Source organism: Pungitius pungitius, chromosome 10, assembly GCF_949316345.1.
Source record: "Pungitius pungitius chromosome 10, fPunPun2.1, whole genome shotgun sequence".
In the NCBI taxonomy this organism is placed as follows: Eukaryota; Metazoa; Chordata; class Actinopteri; order Perciformes; family Gasterosteidae; genus Pungitius; species Pungitius pungitius.
The window spans coordinates 20,238,407-20,260,109 of record NC_084909.1 but is presented as its reverse complement, the minus strand read 5'-3'; the positions used below and the strand labels follow the sequence as shown (position 1 = coordinate 20,260,109).

The following is a 21,703-nucleotide window of genomic DNA, read 5'->3' as shown; positions in this document are numbered from 1 at the left end:
AAAGGCGAATATATTGTGTGATATTTACGTTTTGAGATGGTGAAATTAAACTAGTTTTGCACGAGTTTGAGTCAATGGGAGCCAGACAAAGTGAAACTTGCCTGATGAAGACAGCCTCTGGTACAGTAAAGATTTGTTAAAAGACTTTGGGAACACTGCATTCAATTCTATATCTTTTAAATGCTAAAGCTCGCGTTGCAGGTTGCTGACCTGTGTTTGAGAAGCAGGGCCCGGAGAACTCCGGGTCTGTCCTCAGCTCGGATCTGGTCAGAAATGATCATCGTCTCCACCACAAGATGGACGATGCCGGGCAGAGTGTTCTGCTCCAGGTCCAAAAGGACGGCCCCTATATGTGGAAGAAAGGCACAGGACATGGAAACAGGTAAACCACCACCAACCACTGTGGGCGTCTCCCTGGCGCTTGAAGGCAGGAGGCCTTTACCGTGCGTGATGGTGCGCCGAAGCTCCAGCAAGCTGCGGAAGGAGAGAGAAGCCACGTGGGGTTTGCCCCAGCGGTCCGTCTCCTCCTCCACGTCCTCCTCAAACTTGATCCAGCGGGCCCGCTCCTTCCAACGCATGTCATGGTCCTTGTCCACAATCAGCTCATTCAGCTCCACAAACAACTGAAGGTGAAGTAGTAGAGATGTAAATTAAAGCTCTACAGTAAGGGTTCAATAAGAAGACAAAGGATTCCACATTTGAAAACATGTTCTTTTAAAAGACCAGCACAGCCACAGTTTGCTTGTTCCTACTTTGGAGAGTTTTCAACAGAAAAAAGACATTGAACTGAAAATAATTGCAAAGACAGCAAATTCGATGACACAGCAACTAAGTGGTTTGGATCCCTGTGAGAGTGGTTTGGAGTGAGAGGATAAGCAAATGGTTTGAGTCACATTTCAACGTATTGTTTCTTCTTAGCAAAGTTCTCTTACAGCAATGCAATATAATACTTTTGGGACCTTTTTACTGTTTTCACTCAAGTCTCATCAGGTCAATGATGAAGAATGTGCTGAAACTAAGACTGACCTCCAAGAACCATCCATAGCGTCCCGATATTTTTCATATCATGAATCGATCGATGTTGATGAATTAAGAATTGTTATGTTACGCTTTTATGTTTAGAACAGGAGGAGCCTGGTTTAACTAAACCTAAACCCACCTAAAGCTAAGCTGAGTTGGAATAAACTTTTCAATTCAAAAAGCCTTAAGACTGAAATATTTCCCCTCAGGATTTGGAGGAGACCAAACCAGTGCTACAAGGACAGTGAATATGGGTAGTACATGTGTTTTCAGAGGAATACATGATATTCATGCCTTAATAACCTGCTAAAATGTCGGTCTTGTGCATTTGCCTCCAATCGGTCAAGTTTATTAAGTGACATTAAGCTAAAAGGTGTTCATCCAGCTGTTATTGTGCTTCTTAATGTATTTGGAGATAAACAAGGTGCTGCCAACCTCGTGGGTTTTCTTCTCCGCGGCTCTCTTCTTCTTTTTCAGGCTGCTTAGGGGTGTGGAACTGTTGGATCGGGTCACCAGGCACCGCGATGACTTCTTCACCAGGTGGCGTCTCACCCCGGGGTTGTCTTCAAATCGGTGACCTGGTCAGCCACAAGCATGGGAAATCACACGGTAACAGGTCAACATTGCTAAGTCAAAATGATTTTGCGGGGGACTCGTTTAGGAAGAAACACAACGACGTGCGTCTGAAAGCTGGAACTGTGAATCCCACACAACCTGTTTTCTGACTGGAAATGTGCTCAAGGCTGGAAAATCAGAAATTTGAACGTGTTTTAGTTTCCAGTGACAGATGGCTGAGGGAGGATCTACAGAATGTAAGCCACGGGAAACTGTTACAGAGGAGCTGCTTTTGCCTCGAGACATTTTCAGTTCAAAAAGAGTCATTTCATTTTCAATTTCCTTCAGCCACAAATCCTGTTTGATTTATTGAGCCTGATGATGATGATATATTTGAGTACAGTGAGAGGACCTGGCTGTTCTTTTCCATGTAAGAGGGTGGAAAGCTTGTGAGACCATTTGGACAAAGACATGAAGAAAGCCTGCGTGGAAATGTGTTGATCGAGCGGTAAAGTTCATGGTCGAAGAATTGTGATTACCAATCATTATTTTGAGGCACAATGTGTTTTTTTTTCATAGTTAAATGGTGATATATTTAAGACCCACATTTGAAATGGTGAAAGGAAAGAACCAGTAGTTCTGCACGATTTACAAATGACTTTTCTACCCACTCGTTTTCAAAACATGGATGAATGTTTAGCCTGATTTTCCATCGTCTAGGCAACAGATGAGGAATGCATTTGCATTCAGTCTGGATCTGCTGTTGACCACTAAGACGGGTTGAACAGAATTTCTCTCAAAATAAACACTGTCTTCTTTAATTTTCTTTGAGCTGCCTATAGTGGAAGGGGAAGGGTGTGTGTGTGTGTGTGTGTTTGTGTGTGCAGTAATCCTCTCATACTGCTGCGTCATGCCTCCAACCAGGGAAGTCCAGAGAAATGGAAATCAGGATGAAGTTAAGCCGTATTTCCTTTTGTAGTCTCGCAAGGGAAAAGTTCTAAAATCTGTCCTTGTGCGAACTGCTGCATCGGATTCACTCACCCAATGGTGGCGAAGCGTCAGGGTGAAAAAGACATCATTTAAGTGAGTCCTGAAACACTAAAATACACTTCATCTACAGCAGCGAGAGCATATCGATACACAATGTTTCAATGTCTTTGCACTTTCTGGTTGTATCAACTGCTTTGAACACATTAAATCAGCAGCCAATTTACAGTGATTTGGATACATACACCATTATAGAAATGAAAATGGAGTGACTACTATAGGCAGAGACTTTTGGCAATTTGTGTAAAAAGTGTAGAACTTTGTGGCACATTCATGACCTTTGATTATTATAAATTTTCCAGTGGGCTGGAACTCGGTTGAAGGACATTGGTAACTTGAACAAACTTGGATGTTCTTTAATGCTCACTCGCGTCAACGATAAAGAAACATGAGAAATGTTCTTTATCACACAGTCATCTGAACGATCCTTTTGAATTTGATAACAATGTGCATTTTAGAAATCAAACTAATCCCTTAAGGGATCATAATTGTCATCAAGTTATCAAGAGCAACTTGTTAGTCAAAAGTTATAACTGCCTAACCAACCCGACGCACCTATAGTTCTAGAGAGCAGATTTGGCCCAGAAGCTCCATCAGACTTGTCCAGCATTACAAAGATCTGACATATAACAAGAAATGTAAAATACATATGCAGCTTTTGTGTGAAACATTTTGTGCAATAGTCCACCTGCAGCTTCTGTTCCTTCTCTGTAATTCTTCACACACACAACTCTCTTCCTCTGCTTTTTGTCTCAGTCCTCATGTCTGATAATTGTGCCACTATAACGCATAAAGGTTTGTTCTGGTTTTTCATTGATTGTTGCAGGTCGGCCGGTACAGATTATGAACCTGCCCATAACTAAATAGTATGTTGAAGCAGTTGTTGAGTGAGTCATCTCTGTTGAGAGTTGCACATCCTGGTACCCATCGGGCCGGCTGTATGGATCAAGTGACGACACTGACAAACGTCTCTTTCACAAATCAGTGTTTTCTCATGTTTGGCAGTTCTGACAATTTTTATATTAGTGTTTCAAAACGTCTCTTCAATAAAGATCGCCAGAAGGGAAGTGCTGTCGTGAACGTATGTCTCTGTCCACCCTGAAGTTGGACTAATCACATCCCGGCCTCTTTTCAAATAAGCACGATTTTTTTTTATTAATTTGCATTGAATTAAAATCTAAATACATTTTTTTACAAAGGGTGCTGGAACTGTCGGGCCCACATACAGGTCCTGGTTATAACATCGGACTCCAGCCAATTTGTAACCCTGTAAGGTGTTGCAGGCCTATTGCCCTTTGCATGTGTTGGGACCGATTTTCATCACACAACAATATGCTATATGTGCCATGTTCAACATAAAAAAATCAGCAGTGCAACCACCCATTTTTGGTCAATGAAATGTCTTTCCACTCCAGCTGTGGTTCACCCCGGAGCCAATGGGTGGATCAATAGGAAAGCAGGAAAGAGCAACAGTGGAGCACCCTGTCAATTCGCTCAATACTGTGGGCAACTCTGCTCTGTGTGTTGAATGAGCTATTATCAATGTGTGATCGCTCGTCTAAAAATAGAATCATTCATGGGAATTTCTCGGGGGAACTAATGCATCAGAACAGCCTCCATCGGAAAGCTTGGCCTAACTCACTTAAAGCTTTGCATTGGAGGGACAGAAATGAAATGACTCACTACAAGAGATCAGCTGTCTCTCTACACAAAACTTACACGTATGTTCCGGTGAGGACCCCAGCTGAGTGTGGATCGACTCGAGCAAGTCATAGTCATCAAAATCCAAAACAAACTCCTCAAAGTCTTCTTCCACGTTGCACAAAGAGCTGTGGTGCTCGTGTTGGTTCCACTTTGGGCTGCCCAAGCCTTTCTGGACACTGCAGCGATGTTCTGGTCCATGGTGGTCGGTGCCGCGGTTGTTATCAGAGGTCCCATCCACCTGCTTCTCTTGTCCCCCAAAGTCTGTCATCTCGACGGCCGGTACCTCCTCCTATCCTCCTCTCTCCGAGCGGACACACTGATCATCCAGGGCCTGCCCTGGGCCACTGTTATGATGAGCCGGAGTCTTTGCAGCAAACACTAGCCCACCTCCTTTGTATTGCCCTAGTTGTGCAAAATAACCTAGAACTTTCAAAACCCGGTCCAATATTAGACTTTGGCCCTAGGCAGCCAAAAAAAGAATTGCTTGCATTCAGGTAGTAGTCCAACTTCTGAAAAGAAACTACCTCCACAAAGTTCTACAGTTCGTCCGTCACAATAATCACTCTTCAGTCCAAAGAGCCCAATGTCACGCGTTTCGTTTTGTTTGAATTAAATCCAAACACAACGCAGTTGGAGCTCCAAACTCAGGTTGCGTTCACAATGTGTCAATGGTTGCAGCATTCACCTTTTCTACAGCTCCAATAGGGAGAATTGATAAGGGATGGTCTACTTTGTGAGAGCGGCCTGTCCGCTGGAAGGGAGTGCCGCCCTTTTTTAACGATGTCCCTAGCCTATTGATCTCAGTGGCTTTTGGAAATCCAACATAAAATGGATCTGAGCAGAAGAGTTTATGCCCTTCGTTTCCATAGGGCCCCCATCCCTGTCCAACCATGTGATGTGCATGAGGGTCAAGGTGGCCTTTTGCACCCATATCTCATTGTAATGAAAAAGCACACCTATACACCAAAAGCACACATGCAGAAACCTCAAGGATGAGAAGAATAGAATAAGTATCCGCTCATCATGGTGCCAATTATCACAGCAAGCTGCACCATTTCCCCCCCCTGCGTCTCCATGGAAACCACGCTTCCCTGAGGCGTTGTGGTCTGGCTTGTCAACAACAGGTGGCCCAGTGTGAGATTTACAGGACCCTCAGTAAAATGTGCTTGACATTCATGAATATTGTGTGAGTATGAATGTCACTCTGTGCCTGAAGGTGCCTACAAGCGTTATTAGGAAAGAAGAAGGTTTCATCATGTCACCTCATCCTGACAGGCATAAAGGCAGCCTCTGAACCATTGCACTGGACACAATGGTTGAATCTTAGTGGAAAATATCAGATTGAGATATAAAAAATGAGGAAAACTGTTTAAGTTGAGGGACAAATTATGTTTCGATCCAAATGAATTGCGCCATGAAGTAAGAATAATTCTATGTTGCAAGTCAAGAAAGTTGCAACAGATGCAAAGTTCATTTTTTAAACCTATCCCCAACTGACATCTTTACAAAAGAGGGAGTTGCCTCAGTTAAGAATGTCCTTGAGACGGCAGAGACTAAACTATGGCGATGTGATCATGAAGTTATGAATCAGCTTCTTCAGCTTCAGTGGGACTCAAACCTTAACTCAGAGTGCAGCTGAAGATTACCGCTGATTGGCGGTTGATGCACGTGGTCGGTCGATGTGAAGCACCACTCCCTGTGAATCCCGTGGCTGGTTTGCAGTGATTGTGGGTCATCTGGATTCCGCTTCCTAAACAGTCAATGACTACTTTGCCCCGGTGAAGCAGAAACGGCCTCGGGCAGGGTCGCTGCTGAAGGGGAATCGACTGCATCCTTTGTTAATTAATGGCCTGTACGCTGGGAGAGGGAGGCTACCCTGGACCCATGACGTATGTGGTGCATTTTATACTTTCTAATCCAGAAGGATGAGGATCCAGGGTTTAAAGCGTGGTCTAAACTAAAGCAAAGTCTAAAAGCTGCTGTAGACTTAGTCTCCCCCCCCAAAAAAACTGACTAGCAATACACTGCAGTGGGCCTCCCATTAAAATGAGTGGTAATGCAGAGTTTGATGTATTTTATTTTATTAATCATAACTCAGTGTATACATCCACATGAATGATAGTTTCATTCATGTGGATGTATACACTTTATCTTTATCATTAAACAGTATATGACATAATAGTGTAGAGTAGATAGTGTAGTCTGTGTAACTCAGAATGTGCGTTGGGGGCCAGCAGTGTGTGGGGTGGGCTTCATGTGACCCACCGGAGCCACAGGCTGCAATAAGAATACTTTTCAGCAGCACCATAGCAGTACATTTCACAACATGCTTTCCAGTTTGACCCCTGTTTGAAAGAGCCATTACAAAGATCCCTTCACTCTTCCAATATTGTTGACATAAAATAGAATAAAAAATCTCAGCTTGTATTTGAAAGTGAGGAACTAATCAATCCTTTCCCTGCTGCAAAGCCTTTACTTGTCCACAGTAATGATTTGTTGGGCTGGTAACAGAAGAATCCCAGCCATGTCATGACTGCGAGAAAACCATTTAGTATTGGTAGAGTAGTGGGTCACATTGTATATTTGGTTCAACCAGGTCTATGCCTTTTTTGTTATGGTTCGATAACCATAGCAGCAGTGCTTTTATTTAATGCCATCTATCGTGGCTTGAGAGGTAGAATACCGGTAACCCGGTATATCTCCCTTACTTTTCATGTCATCCAGGTCGGCGCTGGCCAGCATCTGGGCCTCGGCCTCATCGGTGGGCACCTGCTGGTAGACCGCCGTCTCCAGAGCAGTCATGCTGCCGATGCAGATCCGCTCCCGCAGGTCATAGTTGCTGCGCTGGGCGCCCACCAGACGATGGTGGACGGGCTTCCTCCGGAGCCAGGTGCGGTTTGTGGTAGAGCTTACAGGATCTGATCCTTGGGGCACACTGACAAAAAGCAAAAGGTAGATTGAAGACCCTCAAACGTTGCAGTAATTCCGATTTGGGGATTTACTCTAAACTGTAGCTGCTGGCGAAAATCCTGGGTTGAGGCAGTGTGGTCTTGTCACCAGTAGAGGGCTTTACAACACAGCAGTAGGACTGCATCTGCTCAGCAAACCTCTGAGTCATCCTCATCTGTGCTAGCTCATGCACAGCAAAACACTCGTGGATGGCACAGGCTCGGTGGGGTTTCTGTGCTTTTATCCAAACTGATATTAGCGGGCACTAATACCTGAATCACCATGGGGCCCCTGACCTCCCGGCAGCAAAATCCATACATTATTTTATATTCATAGAAAAATAAACAAACAATGGATTCCGATGTCATGCATTGCTAGTTGGTCTTTCAATAACTACAACAAAGCCAGAGGCATTATCCAAACATCCACCCTAAGAACTACTGAAATATTTACACTGCTAATGTTAAGTTCACACATTATATATATATATATATATATATATATATATATATATATATATATATATACCTTTCAATAACTACAACAAAGCCAGAGGCATTATCCAAACATCCACCCTAAGAACTACTGAAATATTTACACTGCTAATGTTAAGTTCACACATTATATATATATATATATATATATATATATATATATATATATATATACCTGAGCCTATGGATGCAATAAGAGCAAAAAAAACTCTGTCTGCTTTATTCTGTTGAGCTGCTTCTTACCAATTACTGCACCTGCTATTTTAGAAAGGGATTCACGGATATATTTGATGCAAGAGTCCCTGGAATAATAATAGAGTCATCAATGAAGCCTGGAAATGAATGTCTTGCTGGCAGGTGGGTGTTTAATTAAGAGAAACTTGTGTGTGTACTGTATGTTTCATCACCAGTACACACTCCGCACTAAAAATAGACCTGAGAGGAAAACCAAGCACGATGCACTAAATTTAGTGTAAAATGAGGACTCATTTATAACTATTCAACAAGCGACACCTTTCATATTACAAATTGTAATAATATTGCACTTGTATGAACATGTTGATAGTACAATATCAACGTGTGTTCCAAATCCTCTCATTTAACCCAAATAACAGAACCCTTGGCTTTGCTTGGGAGGCCTACCTATTGCCAGCTTCACGTTCCTCTCCATCCACTTGCTCATTGGGTGCATTTCCCACATCATGAGCCTCCTTCTGTATCAGAATCGATGAGGTTTTCCTGGACAATGGATGCGCTTCGTTTTCCGTGTGGAAGGCGGCGTGGGGAAGCGGTTCCTCAGAGTCCTCTTGGCTCCCCAAACTAAACTGAGAGGAAGATGAAGATTAGTGAGAGGGGAGGAACGCACTCACTTGTGCTCATGCATCGAGCCGAGCCCCGATTCCGCAGATACTGATGCACGGCCGCCTCAATACCTCCTCGACACCAGAAGCAGCGCGGTTCCTCAGTCCTATTTTACCTGTGGCTGGGTATCAGGTAGCTCCGTGGGTGTGGCAGCCACTCCGGGTCCGTCAGACTCGGCCTCTTCCTCGTCTACCTCGTGGATGGTGGGCGTAACGTCGGAGGGGGGCAGAGAGGTCTTTTTTTTCTTCCGTTTCTTTTTGCGCCTTCTGTCCATGCTGTGCACCCTCTTGCGTAGTCGCTGGGGCAGGGGCAGGTGGGTGGATAAGGGGTGGTGCGTGTGGTGAAAAGTGTGTCTGTGATCTGTGTTAAACAACATTAAGAAATGAATCACAAGTGTGTAGTACGTCAATTATTTTTGCATGAACATTTGGATATGAAAATATATTGATGTTGGAAATAGCAAGTAATGATCCTTCCTCAAGATGACAGCAGCACATTTAAGGGAGGTTAATATTCTGAGCTCTAGGTATGGTTGAATGCTCCTTGGTCTATTAAAGAATCCAAAACACAGAACCAAATTATTTTAGTGGAATTTAATCGAAAGAATCTCAGCCATAACGCTGAAGCATTGGCTCACTATACATATTCCAAACAAAACTATAAATAATCATTTCTTAATAATTTGATTCCACTGGGTATTAAAGAAAATCATGCTATTCTTAGAGGTGATGATCTCTCCCTCGCTGCCTTATTCCCTATTGAGACACAACACAAACAAACGCTTTAGATTTTAATTAACTTGCAATAATGGAAAAATGCGGGTTTAATAAGTGAGCCACTATTATCTCCTGCCAGAGCATGTGGCCTCAGCCAGCCATCTAATAATAATCCACTGATGTGTCGACATACAAGGATTTCGTGCTCTGCTCTAATTGTAATCTCTTCATATTAAAACAAGCCAAACTTTAAAAGACAAGGTCAGGATCAGTTTATTTAAATGTGTATTATACACATAAGACATTTATATCAAAGTGTATATATGACACATATATAAAATGGATATTTCTAATGCTAGTAGATCTAATGGCACCATGTTGACATAACACTATTTACCAGGTTAACCATATCATTGGTGTTCATAATACAGGTAGATGAAATCCAGCGTTCTGATTGGGTGAGAGTGAGTCACTCTTTTTAGCTTTTAGCTCACGTGTCGAGCTACGCCTGAAGGAAATGTCAGTATTTGAATAGTTGCGTGGATTTCGTGAACATATAAACCGACCTGAAGAGGATGAGGGATAACAAGTTGATTGCAGCACATACTGACTCAAATATGAATGGCTTTACCACAACAAATGTCTCCTGGTTGCTGCTGAAGAGAGGAATCTTCCTCCAGGCACCTTGAATATCTTCAGAATATTTCAAGGCTAGTGGCATCACAATGGTGGATTTCAGTTGTTATTGTGTTCTTGTAGATGTAATGTATATTAAGTCATGGTGCTTACTTTCAAAGTCTTTCTCGGTGTAGTGGCGGCCCATCCGGTCTCCAGTGGTGGAAGCACAATCACTGATGATGTCTCCAAAGCGCTCCACAGACAAGGCTTTCTCCCAGTTTTCCTCCTCCTCTTCTCCTTCCGCTTCCTCTGCTGATCCTTCATCACCTTCCTCCTCCACCTTTACCTAGAGATGGATGGAGAGGAAGAGAAAACGTTGCCAGAGATGGTAAAAAAGGCTGTTACACAAAGATGGCACAACATCCAACCTCCAGCACAAGGTGGATGGTTGAAAGGTTGTTTTTCTTTGTGCCTTCACGGTGAACAGAGAATGATAAAAACAGAAGATTCTTCATCAATGGCATTAAACGGAGACCAGGTTTAACAAAGAAAACTGAAAATATCCATTTCCTCGCAACATATAAAGAAAACATCAGTTTCATTACCCTGTTGTATGTTTCGCAACAAATTGTAAATGTTTAAAAGCATTTCTACACCAAGTCTTTGCATGAGACGGCACTGGAGCAAGAAGAGTGGAGTTTGCACACTACGATTGTGGGAAATAGATGGTTTCTATCTTCAATTTTGAGGAAACGTAGTGTTAGTAATGTTCATTATGTGCGTAAAGGGAGTGCTGTGGTAGAAGTTCTAATCCAGATGAACCTAGAACAAGTAAATAGGGGACCTCCATCCCCAGATCTACAGTCTACCATAAAAAAATCATTCTGCCAACACAATCTGTTATTATTACTGCTCCAAATCGAGCCAGGAACCACGCACAGCTGTTCTTGCTTTGTATTTGCCACAGGAGTAGGCTAAAAGTAGCACAACAAGCGTGTAGTGTGTGTACACCTTCCACTGCTTGTGAGGACATCAAATCAATACAACACAGTGCTAAGAGACCTAATGCATGGACGGCCCCTTGAGACACTGGACGGAGCGTCCCCCCAGAGCCGCTCGGTGCCTCTGATTGGTCAAATCTTTGGGAGGGGCTGCTTCCTCCGCCTGCGATTGGTGGCGTTGGGAGCGGCGGGCCCTGCGGCTACTGCTCGGTGGTCTCAGATTTCTCTGGACCAGGGCTCCATCACTCCCTGATTACCAGTGGGATGGAGGGACGAGGTATGTCAAAGGATCGGAGCGATCTACACGAGGCAGGATATAAAAGGGGGGGGGGGGGCGTAAAAGCTTTGTTTTCAGTACAAAGCCAGCACAGGGTTGCTCACTACTTTAGATGCTCTATATTCCTGCAAAAAACATTTTGGATGAATTCAAGCACTGTATCAGTGTAATCCTGATGTAATGCATGTGGAACAATACTCTCTACTGAGGCAGATACTGCAGCAAAGGGATTTTCCTCTGAAGCTGCTTCTTCCTGAATCGCCTTTGGCACAAGCCTCTTTCATGTTGCCTCTGAAGTCAGGTAGAGGTGGAGGGACACAGCAGGAGAGCAGCCCATGCCCAGGTGCTGGAGGCACCACGCAACGCAGGTTTGGATGCCAGACAACGGAGTGCCGTGATTTGAAGGGCAGCACATTTAATCGACAGTGGGACAGAATGGCAGTCAGAGACGATAAAGAGGGCTCTGTCACACTGAAACTCGATCTCCATCCACACCGACACAGATGGACCAGTCATTCTGTCTGGTGAGAAAGTCACAAATCACCAAAAGCAACTTGAAACCACGGTGAAAGGGGGAGCTGGAGTGTCCTTTCAACAAGGGCAGGTTGGTAATAAGATCGATTGAAATGGATTCTTTAAAATAAGACGGGTGTGGATCAGGGGACGCAGTCCCGTTTCAGATGGACTACACCCACACCTCCCTCACAGGACATTACATCAGAATCCAAATTCCAAAGGAATAATACAGGCGACACAGGGACCAGAGAGGTGTCACACCTGACCTACTACTACTAGACTACTGACGTGGACAAACAGGAGACGGACATGGCTTAAACACACAGGGGAGGTGCAGGTGATTAACACCATTTCATCAGTAAAAGCTCAAGGTTTCTGTGGCCTCTTGAAATGTTCCTATGAGGAGCGGAGGCTGCACATCAAGCAGGGGATCGCTGTTCAGTCAAAAGATGCCGTGTGACCTTTTCTCTCATGAGCCAAGGGCCCAACTTCTACTGCGTTATGAATATTTCATATTTAATGGAATGCTGAGCCAGAGAGCTGTATTAAAATATTCATCAGCTGCTGACTAATATCGAAGAGGGTGTTTATCCTTTTTTGCTCCCACAGTAAGATTAGGAAAAGGTTCTATTTGGGTCATTCCTGTCTGGAGTGAATGTTCTGCTGGTGACGAGGTAAAAGCAGTGTGAGAGTTTATCCATGTGGAGCAGGACTTTGTTGTTGAGATATTATAAAGTTACTGTGAAGCTTTGAATCTAACAAACTGTTTAATTCCATATAGCTTTTTAATATTTGTGTTGGATCAAGTTTCCCTTAAACTTGTCACCAGACAATCCGTTTAATCCGTTAAAACGTCTGTTTTTATATTTATTGGAATAGATTCATGCTGGAATATTGCATATTTACTCATAGGATTGTGCAGCCATGAAATAAACTGTGGGCTTCCTGAACCTACAGAACAGCAGTTTGCTCTGCAGAGGGATTACTTCTACTGGTTATACATCGATGGGACACGTCCTACACATTAGCCTTTCATTTCCCCAGGAAAAAACTCTATTTTTACAACAATTAACAACATTTGTGTTTTCAAAAAGTAAAAGGATGGATTTTTAGAGACTCCCAAAGACAATTATTCCCTGAGAAATATTGTGTGAATATTTGGCTCAGCTCTACAATTACAGTGGAAACAATATCTCTTCAACGCTCTCTGGGATAATAATGACTTCGACCTCTACATTTTACAGTTTCAGCTCTACAAAAGGTTGATGCAAACTTTCAGCCTTGTAATTTGACATCCTCAGCATCCAGCACAATGGTTTACTCTCACAAAGCTCTGTGCACCACCTGAGATGCATTCATCATGTGACCAAAAGGACACAATGGAATCCACGTCTGCTGGATGTGGATCAATCAAGGCAAAGGGAGTCGTCTCTTTCCACATGCTGAGCAATGCTCTTGTTTGATGACACAGTGCCAGGCGGAGAGGATCACATGGTGCTACTGAGTCAGTCTGTTTGCTCATTATGAGGCTGTTCTGCTGCTTTGTGCTTGTGTTTATTCAGCAGTGTTTATACGTCCCACCCCCATCATCTATTCTATTCCAGCATCAGTGATTGAGAGAGATGGCACTAACAAAAATATCAGCATCAGGGTTTGGCTTTCATTTCACTGCTGATGTTTTTGAGCCATTATTTCTGAATGTCTGCCCGGATGAAAAGGATTGTCTGCAACTTTGCCTTCAAAGTAATCAAGTCATAAAAGAAAACATGTAACTATCACTTTGGTTTCTCATCTGACATTAAACAGAGAGAGGCCAGATTCAGCAGAGCAGAAATTCCGTAATCTTCACCATCGTGAGAAGATCATGTTGCAAAACGGCATCTGACGTAAGTTGGCAGCAGCTGGTGATGTTTCTGTGGCAACACACACTCCGCTGGACCACACAATTTACATTAATGTCCTACACACACACACACACACACACACACACACACACACACACACACACACACACACACACACACACACACACACACACACACACACACACACACACACACACACACACACACACACACACACACACACACACACAACAAAAAGCAATGCATAAGCTGGTCAGACAGTGACATGGATCAGCTATTGGAGGTTAGGCTGTAAATAAGCAGTTCTGTCCTTCTATAGATATTATGTGTGTGTGGAGGGGAGGGAGGGGGGGGGGGGGGGCCCAAGTAATTGATGGTAAGAAATTGAAGGGCCTTTTATTTCCTTCAAACCAGTGTCACTGTGCACACGGTTGATGACATTATCCCCACTGTGGGTAATGACACACCACACAGCGTTTTCTCCCTGAGAACAAAGGCTAATAGCTGGGGGGGCTTCTGCTGTGTAGGACACGAGCACTGGACCGAGTTCTGAAGCAGTTGTCCACTTCTTTCAATCATGGATTCAAATTTAAAGATTCAACCAAATCACGATTTTCTTGTTGTGTTCAGCACCGACACTATAACAGCACTCCACTTATATTGTATTCGTTATATACTATATGATTTAAAAGTTGTGAACGTTGAGCCACTTGTGACCCCCCCGCGGTAATTCGGGGTGACGAAATGTATTGGTACGAGCCAATGGGCCCTTATACAAGCCACGTGAAAGCTGTGTCCGTATTCTCACACATGAAGGCGATGACCTTCACCAAGATGTGCGCTACAGACCGAGATCTTCACGACCCAAAGGGGAGGTGTGCAGCCGAATGTCAGGTGGTCAGATTGGGAGTCAGTGACGTTGGGAAGGGGGCCGCCCCGCCCCCCCCCCGGCTATGAGCGCTTGGTAGTGGCCAGACCATAATAAGCTTCCTTGGTAGAGCGGTTGGGCTCAGCCTTCGGTATAGGATGAAGAGCTCAGATGTACTGGAGGAGTTTGGAGTAGAGCCCAAGCTCCTTTGTACAGAACCAGGACCAGCTGTATTGTAACAATATGGAAAATGTCACATAGCTGGAAGAGACCCTTTGATTGACATTGATGATATAAACCACTGATTTGCTGGTCAGCCGTGGGTTAGAGAACAGTTACGTTCACATCTTCCAGCTGGACAAATACTTCATTAGGGAAACAAGCTGTAAACAAGCTGTTTGGCAGCAGATTTTTTGTGAGTATTTGAAACTAAGGTTCAAGATTCTGCAGCTGAGAAATAGACTGCCAACACTAATTTCCCTATAGGCCTCAAGTTATGAAAGATTATTTCACTTGCTCACTGAGAGTAACTCAAAATCAAACCGTCCTCCAGTTCTCAGTTTGCATATCCATCTTCAGGATGCCAGTCAATTTCATAAAGGAGCTATTAACTCTGCTTAATAGAGATCATAATCTCATTATCTCATAAAGATAACGAGTTCTGCTCTCCAAAAAGAAGGTTCATTTTATTATGTTTAAATGTTATTGTAAGTAATGTAATAAGTAATCCATTCATATGGCTAATTGTGCTTATTTTGAAATATATAAAATATGATGATAACTACTGGACATAGCTGGACACTTCTATAGAAATAGACATCTATAGAAAATCCATGAAATCAACATGGACAAACTGCAGCAACATTGGCCTCGTTGCCAAAGGGACTCTGACACTGTTCTTACTCACTGGGTTGCTTGGGAGAGTCTAATTAGAGCAATTCAGATCAAACTGGAAGCTGATTCTGAACAACGTCCTGCGGACCACTGGCCAACGCAGTCCAGCTCCGACTAGCGACTATTTCATATGTTTATGGTTCTAAACCCAACAAAGTTTTGAACAGGAAAGTAATGCACAGGGTCTTTCATTCATAGATGTTTTGTTTCAGTAACTCTCACCTGTTGCAGGTTGTCCACCACATCTACCTCTGGGGCCTGACCTCCTGTAGCCATGGGGCCCGGCCTGAGGAGTAGAGAGTGTGGCTGCAGTTTCACTGAAGGAAGACACTGAGTACGGAGTTGCTCCGGGGAGGGATGTGTCAGGACGGACAGTCTTACAGGTGTGGGTGGGGGTCGGGTGGGGTCAGTGCTGTTGGAGAGGGGAAAAGGCCAGAGCGGGAAGGAGGGGGAGATGGGTGCAGAGCAGCGAGAGCCTGGGGGGGGGGGGGCAGGGATCAGCCCTTCTCTTTCACGGCCGGGGATCCAGGAAGGCTTTGGGGTGGCATAACCTGCAAGAGACGTATGAGTGTAAACAATCAACACATGCCCACAAATACACAAATGACAACAATTCAACTTTGCTGTCGGTCAAAGTGTGCAAGCAGCAAATGAGAGAAAATGAAAGTCATTTAAAATGTTTTCACAGCAGTTACAGTACGAAACACAACCATCAAACTCTCAATAGATTCTTCACTTTGTTTCACTCTCATCTTTATTCATTTGAAACCAACATGCAGCCGTAAACACATCGCAGTGGTTTTAAAGGGAACAGTGAACGGCTGCGATATTCCAGCTCTCATCATATTCCAGCTCCCTTCATTTTCCAGCTCCAATCATATTCCAACTCCAATCATATTCCAGCTCTCATCATATTCCAGCTCTCATCATATTCCAGCTCCCTTCATTTTCCAGCTCCAATCATATTCCAACTCCAATCATATTCCAGCTCTCATCATATTCCAGCTCCCTTCATATTCCAGCTCCCATCATATTCCAACTCCAATCATATTCCAGCTCCCATCATATTCCAGCTCTCATCATATTCCAACTCCAATCATATTCCAGCTCTCATCATATTCCAGCTCCCTTCATTTTCCAGCTCCAATCATATTCCAACTCCAATCATATTCCAGCTCTCATCATATTCCAGCTCCCTTCATATTCCAGCTCCCATCATATTCCAACTCCCTTCATATTCCAGCTCCCATCATATTCCAACTCCAATCATATTCCAGCTCCCATCATATTCCAGCTCCCATCATATTCCAACTCCAATCATATTCCAGCTCTCATCATATTCCAGCTCCCATTATATTCCAGCTCCCTTCATATTCCAGCTCCCATCATATTCCAGCTCCCATTATATTCCAGCTCCCTTCATATTCCAGCTTCCATCATATTCCAGCTCCCATCATATTCCAGCTCCCACATTTCCAGGAACACATCCTGACACTGGCATCACCGAACCATCTCACACTCACTTCTCAGTCCACTTTAGAGACAGTAGCACACACACAGATGAGCAAACACAGGGCACCTTGGCACCGCTTCGTTATGCAGATGATGCCCAAATCGACGCAGCTGATTATTTTGGTGACCACCTGGAGGAAAACCGGGTGCTTCTCATCCTTGTGAACAAGCCAAGAATCGTTGGTCAGCAAATGCCGCTGTGAGTCAGCGTCTAGTCACTCGGCGTTTGGCTCCTTCATGCAACGACGAGAGAACAATCCCTGAATATAAAGCCCCAGCAGTGCATGCCGTGATGGGGGGAAAAACAAAAACACATGGACTTTAGTAGACATCGTGTAGATACTGCTCTACACAAGGAGGTCCATGGAAAATAGCCTATAAATAAGCATAAGATGCCTCCACTCCATTCAGCGCACTCACTCGCTCCCTCTGAAGATGCTGAACAACACAAAGCAGGAGATGGATCATCTGCAGTTTTGGCCCCCTACCTTCTACGGTGTCTCAGGGGCCTGTGTGTCATCCTCAGCGGCCCGCTGGCGGAATGGCGACCTTGCCCCCCCCGAGCTCCTGCCCACCGCCACCTGACTGGCTGCTCCAGTAACACAAAATGTCCCGCCCCCTTCATACCAGCTGTAATCAGAGAGCCGCCCTTTGAATGTGTGAAGGGGACGCTGACATACATGAGTGACTGACATTGATAGTGTTGGTGGAGGCCGGGGGGGGAGGGGGGGGGCAGCAGCTGAGGAACGCCAACAGACACAAGAAGAGGGAAACAAAACCTCTGGTGAAGAGAGCGCTGCGATACAGATGATCAGGGCGCCCCCCTTAAAATAACCTGCCACATGTCTCACAGCAGTGAAGGAACGGGGGCCACGTGCTCTGTGGAACGGACAAAACACTCATCACCTGGGGAGGGATCGCACAACGCCACAGTCCATACATTTCATTCTCTCCTGTTATATAATACTATAATACTACAACACAACAGAAGCTTCTTCCAGCTGATTATTTGATTGCAAAACAATGCATTATGAACTAGTAAGACTTGACTTGAACTGAAAAACAAATAACTGCACTCATAATTCTACTGTATCGCATTATATCAGAAGAATCAGGTCCAATTCGATTGTTGCCAAGCAACTTGGGAGGAAAGCAAAGTCTTCTGTGGCCTCCTGCTGAGGTTGGGGATTGAATAAACTGAAGGGGATTTCCATGCAGTCAGCTTACTGCTTTACTTGCATCCATACTTTGAACAGCTATGATTTTTTTCTAATGTATCTACTGTTGCACAGCATTTCTTTAAAAGTCAGGAGTAATACTCAAATTCTTAATTGAAAATAATTCATTAATAAACCATCAGCCTGTAATCCATTAGCTTTCAGACTCCTTCTCCCCAGCGCTGTTTTCTAGCTCGTGCTGGTGGAGCCGGAGGTGTTACTGGTCCAGACGAGATATTCAATCTGTTTAAAGGGAAGTGTCCAGGAGGCATTTCAACACAAAGGAGGCCCTACTCCCAGCTCCCTCTGGAGGTCTGGCCTTCTCCCCCTTGTCTCCAAGTGGGAGCCCAGCCAGCTCATTGTGCCTTCCAACAGGTTCATGCTGAATGCCCCCACATCACTGCTGTGGGGAACCCTCGGCCCCTTTGATGCTCCCAACATGATCGGGGAGCAATCCCACACGTCCATAACATGATGTCCCAGAATACAAATAGCACTTCATCAAAAAGGTTTCCTTTAGTTATTCTTCATACACACAATTCACTGGGAATTATTATGGAGAGCAGAGAGAATGATTCATCAAGAACCACACCAGACCGACTGGTACATGAGGACAAACGTGGACAGGACCTCACATTCGGTGCAGAGGGACCCCAGTGGACACGTATCAGGGGTGAAGAAGCACTTATTGCAGCCTTCAACATATGCACGGCTTTATCAACAGGGCAGGGCAGCACTGCCAGAAATAGCATCTGTGCGAGCACAATGCAAACATGTCGGTTTGTCAGGTAACAAACCAAGCCACTGCACACAGACTTGAGTGATTTTTTTTTTTTTAAATGTAAAAATCTATATTTAGAGACAAGTGAGCAAACTCTGAGAGCCTGTGGCTCTTTTAATAGTTTCAAAGAGGCTTCAGAGTGCAGCAGTGGAGAGAAAGCTTCAAGGCCAAACACAAAGTATGGCCTCAAAGCAATAAACAAGTCTTTGCATAGCTCCCGACCGTTTCACCCCCCCGAAGGGGCCCTTTGCTGTAAACGTTATAAAGCATTCAACATTTAATTCAAATCGGAATGATTGTTGCATGGTGGTCAGAATGGATGTTACGGAGGACTTTCCTGCTGCATCACAACCGTTTCAGAGCAACAGGTGCTTCCATGTTGACTGGTGACCTTTAGCAGAATGCGTCCTTGGTGCTTTGCATGAATTGGCAATAAACAAGTGTGTAAACTGAGAATCAGCTGTTTACATGATTGTTATGCGCTCAAAGTTGTCCATGAATGATCATGATTAGCCAACAGCATTGTCTTACACATTTAACATCACAACTAGCGAGCTTCTCCTTGTCCCGATGGTTGTGTAATAACCATTTGACTTCCAAATAGTTTTGGAATAATACAATGCAAACTGGGTAGCTACAGGAGAAGAATACGCTACAAAGAGGCATAAAGGGAAGCTATGACCACTACAGCCATGAGAAGTGAATATCTTTAATGAAATCACAGACAATAGAACAAAGACTCAGCCAACGATACTCCTGGCTGCCAGAGTCTACTGTGGTTCACACGGCTGTTGAAATCCACTCCCGGCTCCTTCTACTTGCTCGGCCATAAGTGGAACATTAATCGATACTCTCACTCAATCCTGAAACTCCTTATTTATAAAACATTTTGTGCTAAAAAGGTCTCCGGTTACAACAAGCGTTCTGCTTCCCACCGGAAACCAAACAGACAGCAGCTTTTGAACTCTCCCCACAGAGGAACTAGTGGCCCTCCATTAGTTTACTCCTCAGTGGAGGATATTGCTGAGTCATGACTGAGCTCCATCCAGCGGCGGCTTCTGTCTGCACTTCACTCTCAGGTTACTCCCCAAAGGCGCAGTATTAGATTGCATCATCATCATCATCATCATCAATATTATTACTATCAGCAGTCTTTTTCAAGCCAGACGCCCTTGCACGTTCTGTTGCACGATGGTAAACACGCGACACCAGCAAGCCACCGCCTCCGGAGCCGCGCACACCGAGGACGTGTCCGCCTCACAGCGCGGCGGTGCACGCGCAGACAACCGTGCACCTGCAGAGAAAACGCACCGGTGCGACATGGGTTGCACATCTGACTCTAAGCAACACCAGAAGAAAAAGCCACTACGAATAATCATTTCAAAAAAATCCATCCGCTCACGCGCTGGTGCGTCTTATTGGCGTCGTGTCGATGCCAGCGCGCGGAGTCCGCGCAGCAGCACGTTCTGCATGCGACACCTTCGCGTGCGTCGCCTTACCTGCGATTTCCGAGGGCAGTCCAGCGGCGTGGAGGAGAGGTGAGGGGACCGAAACCGAAACAAGGAGGCGGGATCGGTCCACGCAGTAACCCACGGAGCGAAGACGCGCCTCGCAGCCGTGGCGGTTTGTGCAAAGGATGCTCCCGCGTGACCACGTGACTCTGGAGGACAACCTGCCCATCGGGAGTCAGCGAAGGATGGACAGCAGCATGCTGCTCTTATGGAATAGATGAAGTAAGATGCCGTAGTAGTAGTAGTAGTAGTAGAAGTAGTACATGAACTGCAGCCTCGCAGCATGAATACAGTGAGGAGTGGGCAGACAGATGGCAAATAGAAATGTCTAAATACATGTAATTTTTTTAAAGATGGTTGAATACTTGAGGTGTGAAAGCAAAACAAACAACAAGACTATTGATCCCACACTGTATTACAGTTTTATTATGGAGTCTTTGGACAAGTGTCCACTGTGTGGCAGTAACGCCTCAAATCTCAAAATGCAGAGTTATTCAGACACACAAAGCTGGATCGTCTGCCAGGACAAGCAGGAAATGACTTGGAGGCCCCAGGCCTCCAGGGGCCACTAAAGGCCGCTGTGTGTCCCGTGGATCTCTTCCTCTAATCCCCTCTTCATCCTGTAAATATCCTTCCAACTGTCTACTGTCACTTGTTTTTGTTGCCAAATCACCATTATAACATGTTAAATATTTCTGTGTGGGATTTGCCGGTTGGCTGCGAGCGAATGCCTGCGGGGGGGGGGGGGGGGGGGTGATGATGACACAGAGGCTGAAGCGTTTCCCAGGATCCGATGGCTCGGATGGAAGAAAGACTGCAGGACGTGGACTGGCGGAAGGAGCTCCTGGGTGGAGTCGGATATGATCATTGCTGCAGGGAAGGGGGAAGGTTTCAAAGCTTTTTTAGCAACGAGATCATCGGCTCACATGCTTTGAAGGGAAAACTTAACAGGAAGAGTGGAGTCAAATGTTTGAATTGGTAGCGCCAACAAACAGAGTGAGGGAAAGGTAAGGAGTGTTATTTTAGTTAACTATCTTAACAATTCTTTTTTTTAATCCAGGCTAATATACAAATATATATTTTCAAATTAAAGTACACCCATTGTAAGAAAGACTACATGTGTGCATGGACCTGGAGATGTGCCTGTATGCAATACGGATTCACTCCAATAGAGGGAGCCATAACTTCAAAAACAGAAACACTGGATTTCAGGAGTCCATAGAAATCAAGGTGGACTTTTCACAGCGGGGAGCTCACCCAAATGGAACATTTTCCACCAATAACCAAAACAATGAAC

At 44.6% G+C, this 21,703-nt stretch overlaps 1 protein-coding gene across 1 annotated transcript in view; it reads right to left on the bottom strand.

Annotated features, from left to right (window-relative positions):
- Window positions 1-21,143, bottom strand: part of slc4a3 (solute carrier family 4 member 3) — a 36,434-nt gene extending 15,291 nt beyond the window's left edge. Inside the window, exons 1-9 of the mRNA XM_037487737.2 lie at window positions 20,395-21,143; window positions 15,608-15,936; window positions 10,136-10,310; window positions 8,746-8,990; window positions 8,412-8,593; window positions 7,035-7,261; window positions 1,456-1,598; window positions 443-623; window positions 211-346 (exon numbers count right to left, since the gene is read on the bottom strand). Of these exons, the coding sequence (XP_037343634.2) occupies window positions 211-346; window positions 443-623; window positions 1,456-1,598; window positions 7,035-7,261; window positions 8,412-8,593; window positions 8,746-8,990; window positions 10,136-10,310; window positions 15,608-15,936; window positions 20,395-20,575 (1,799 nt within the window). The 5' untranslated portion in view covers window positions 20,576-21,143. The remainder of the gene's footprint in view (window positions 1-210; window positions 347-442; window positions 624-1,455; window positions 1,599-7,034; window positions 7,262-8,411; window positions 8,594-8,745; window positions 8,991-10,135; window positions 10,311-15,607; window positions 15,937-20,394) is intronic.
- Window positions 21,144-21,703: the final 560 nt, after the last annotated feature.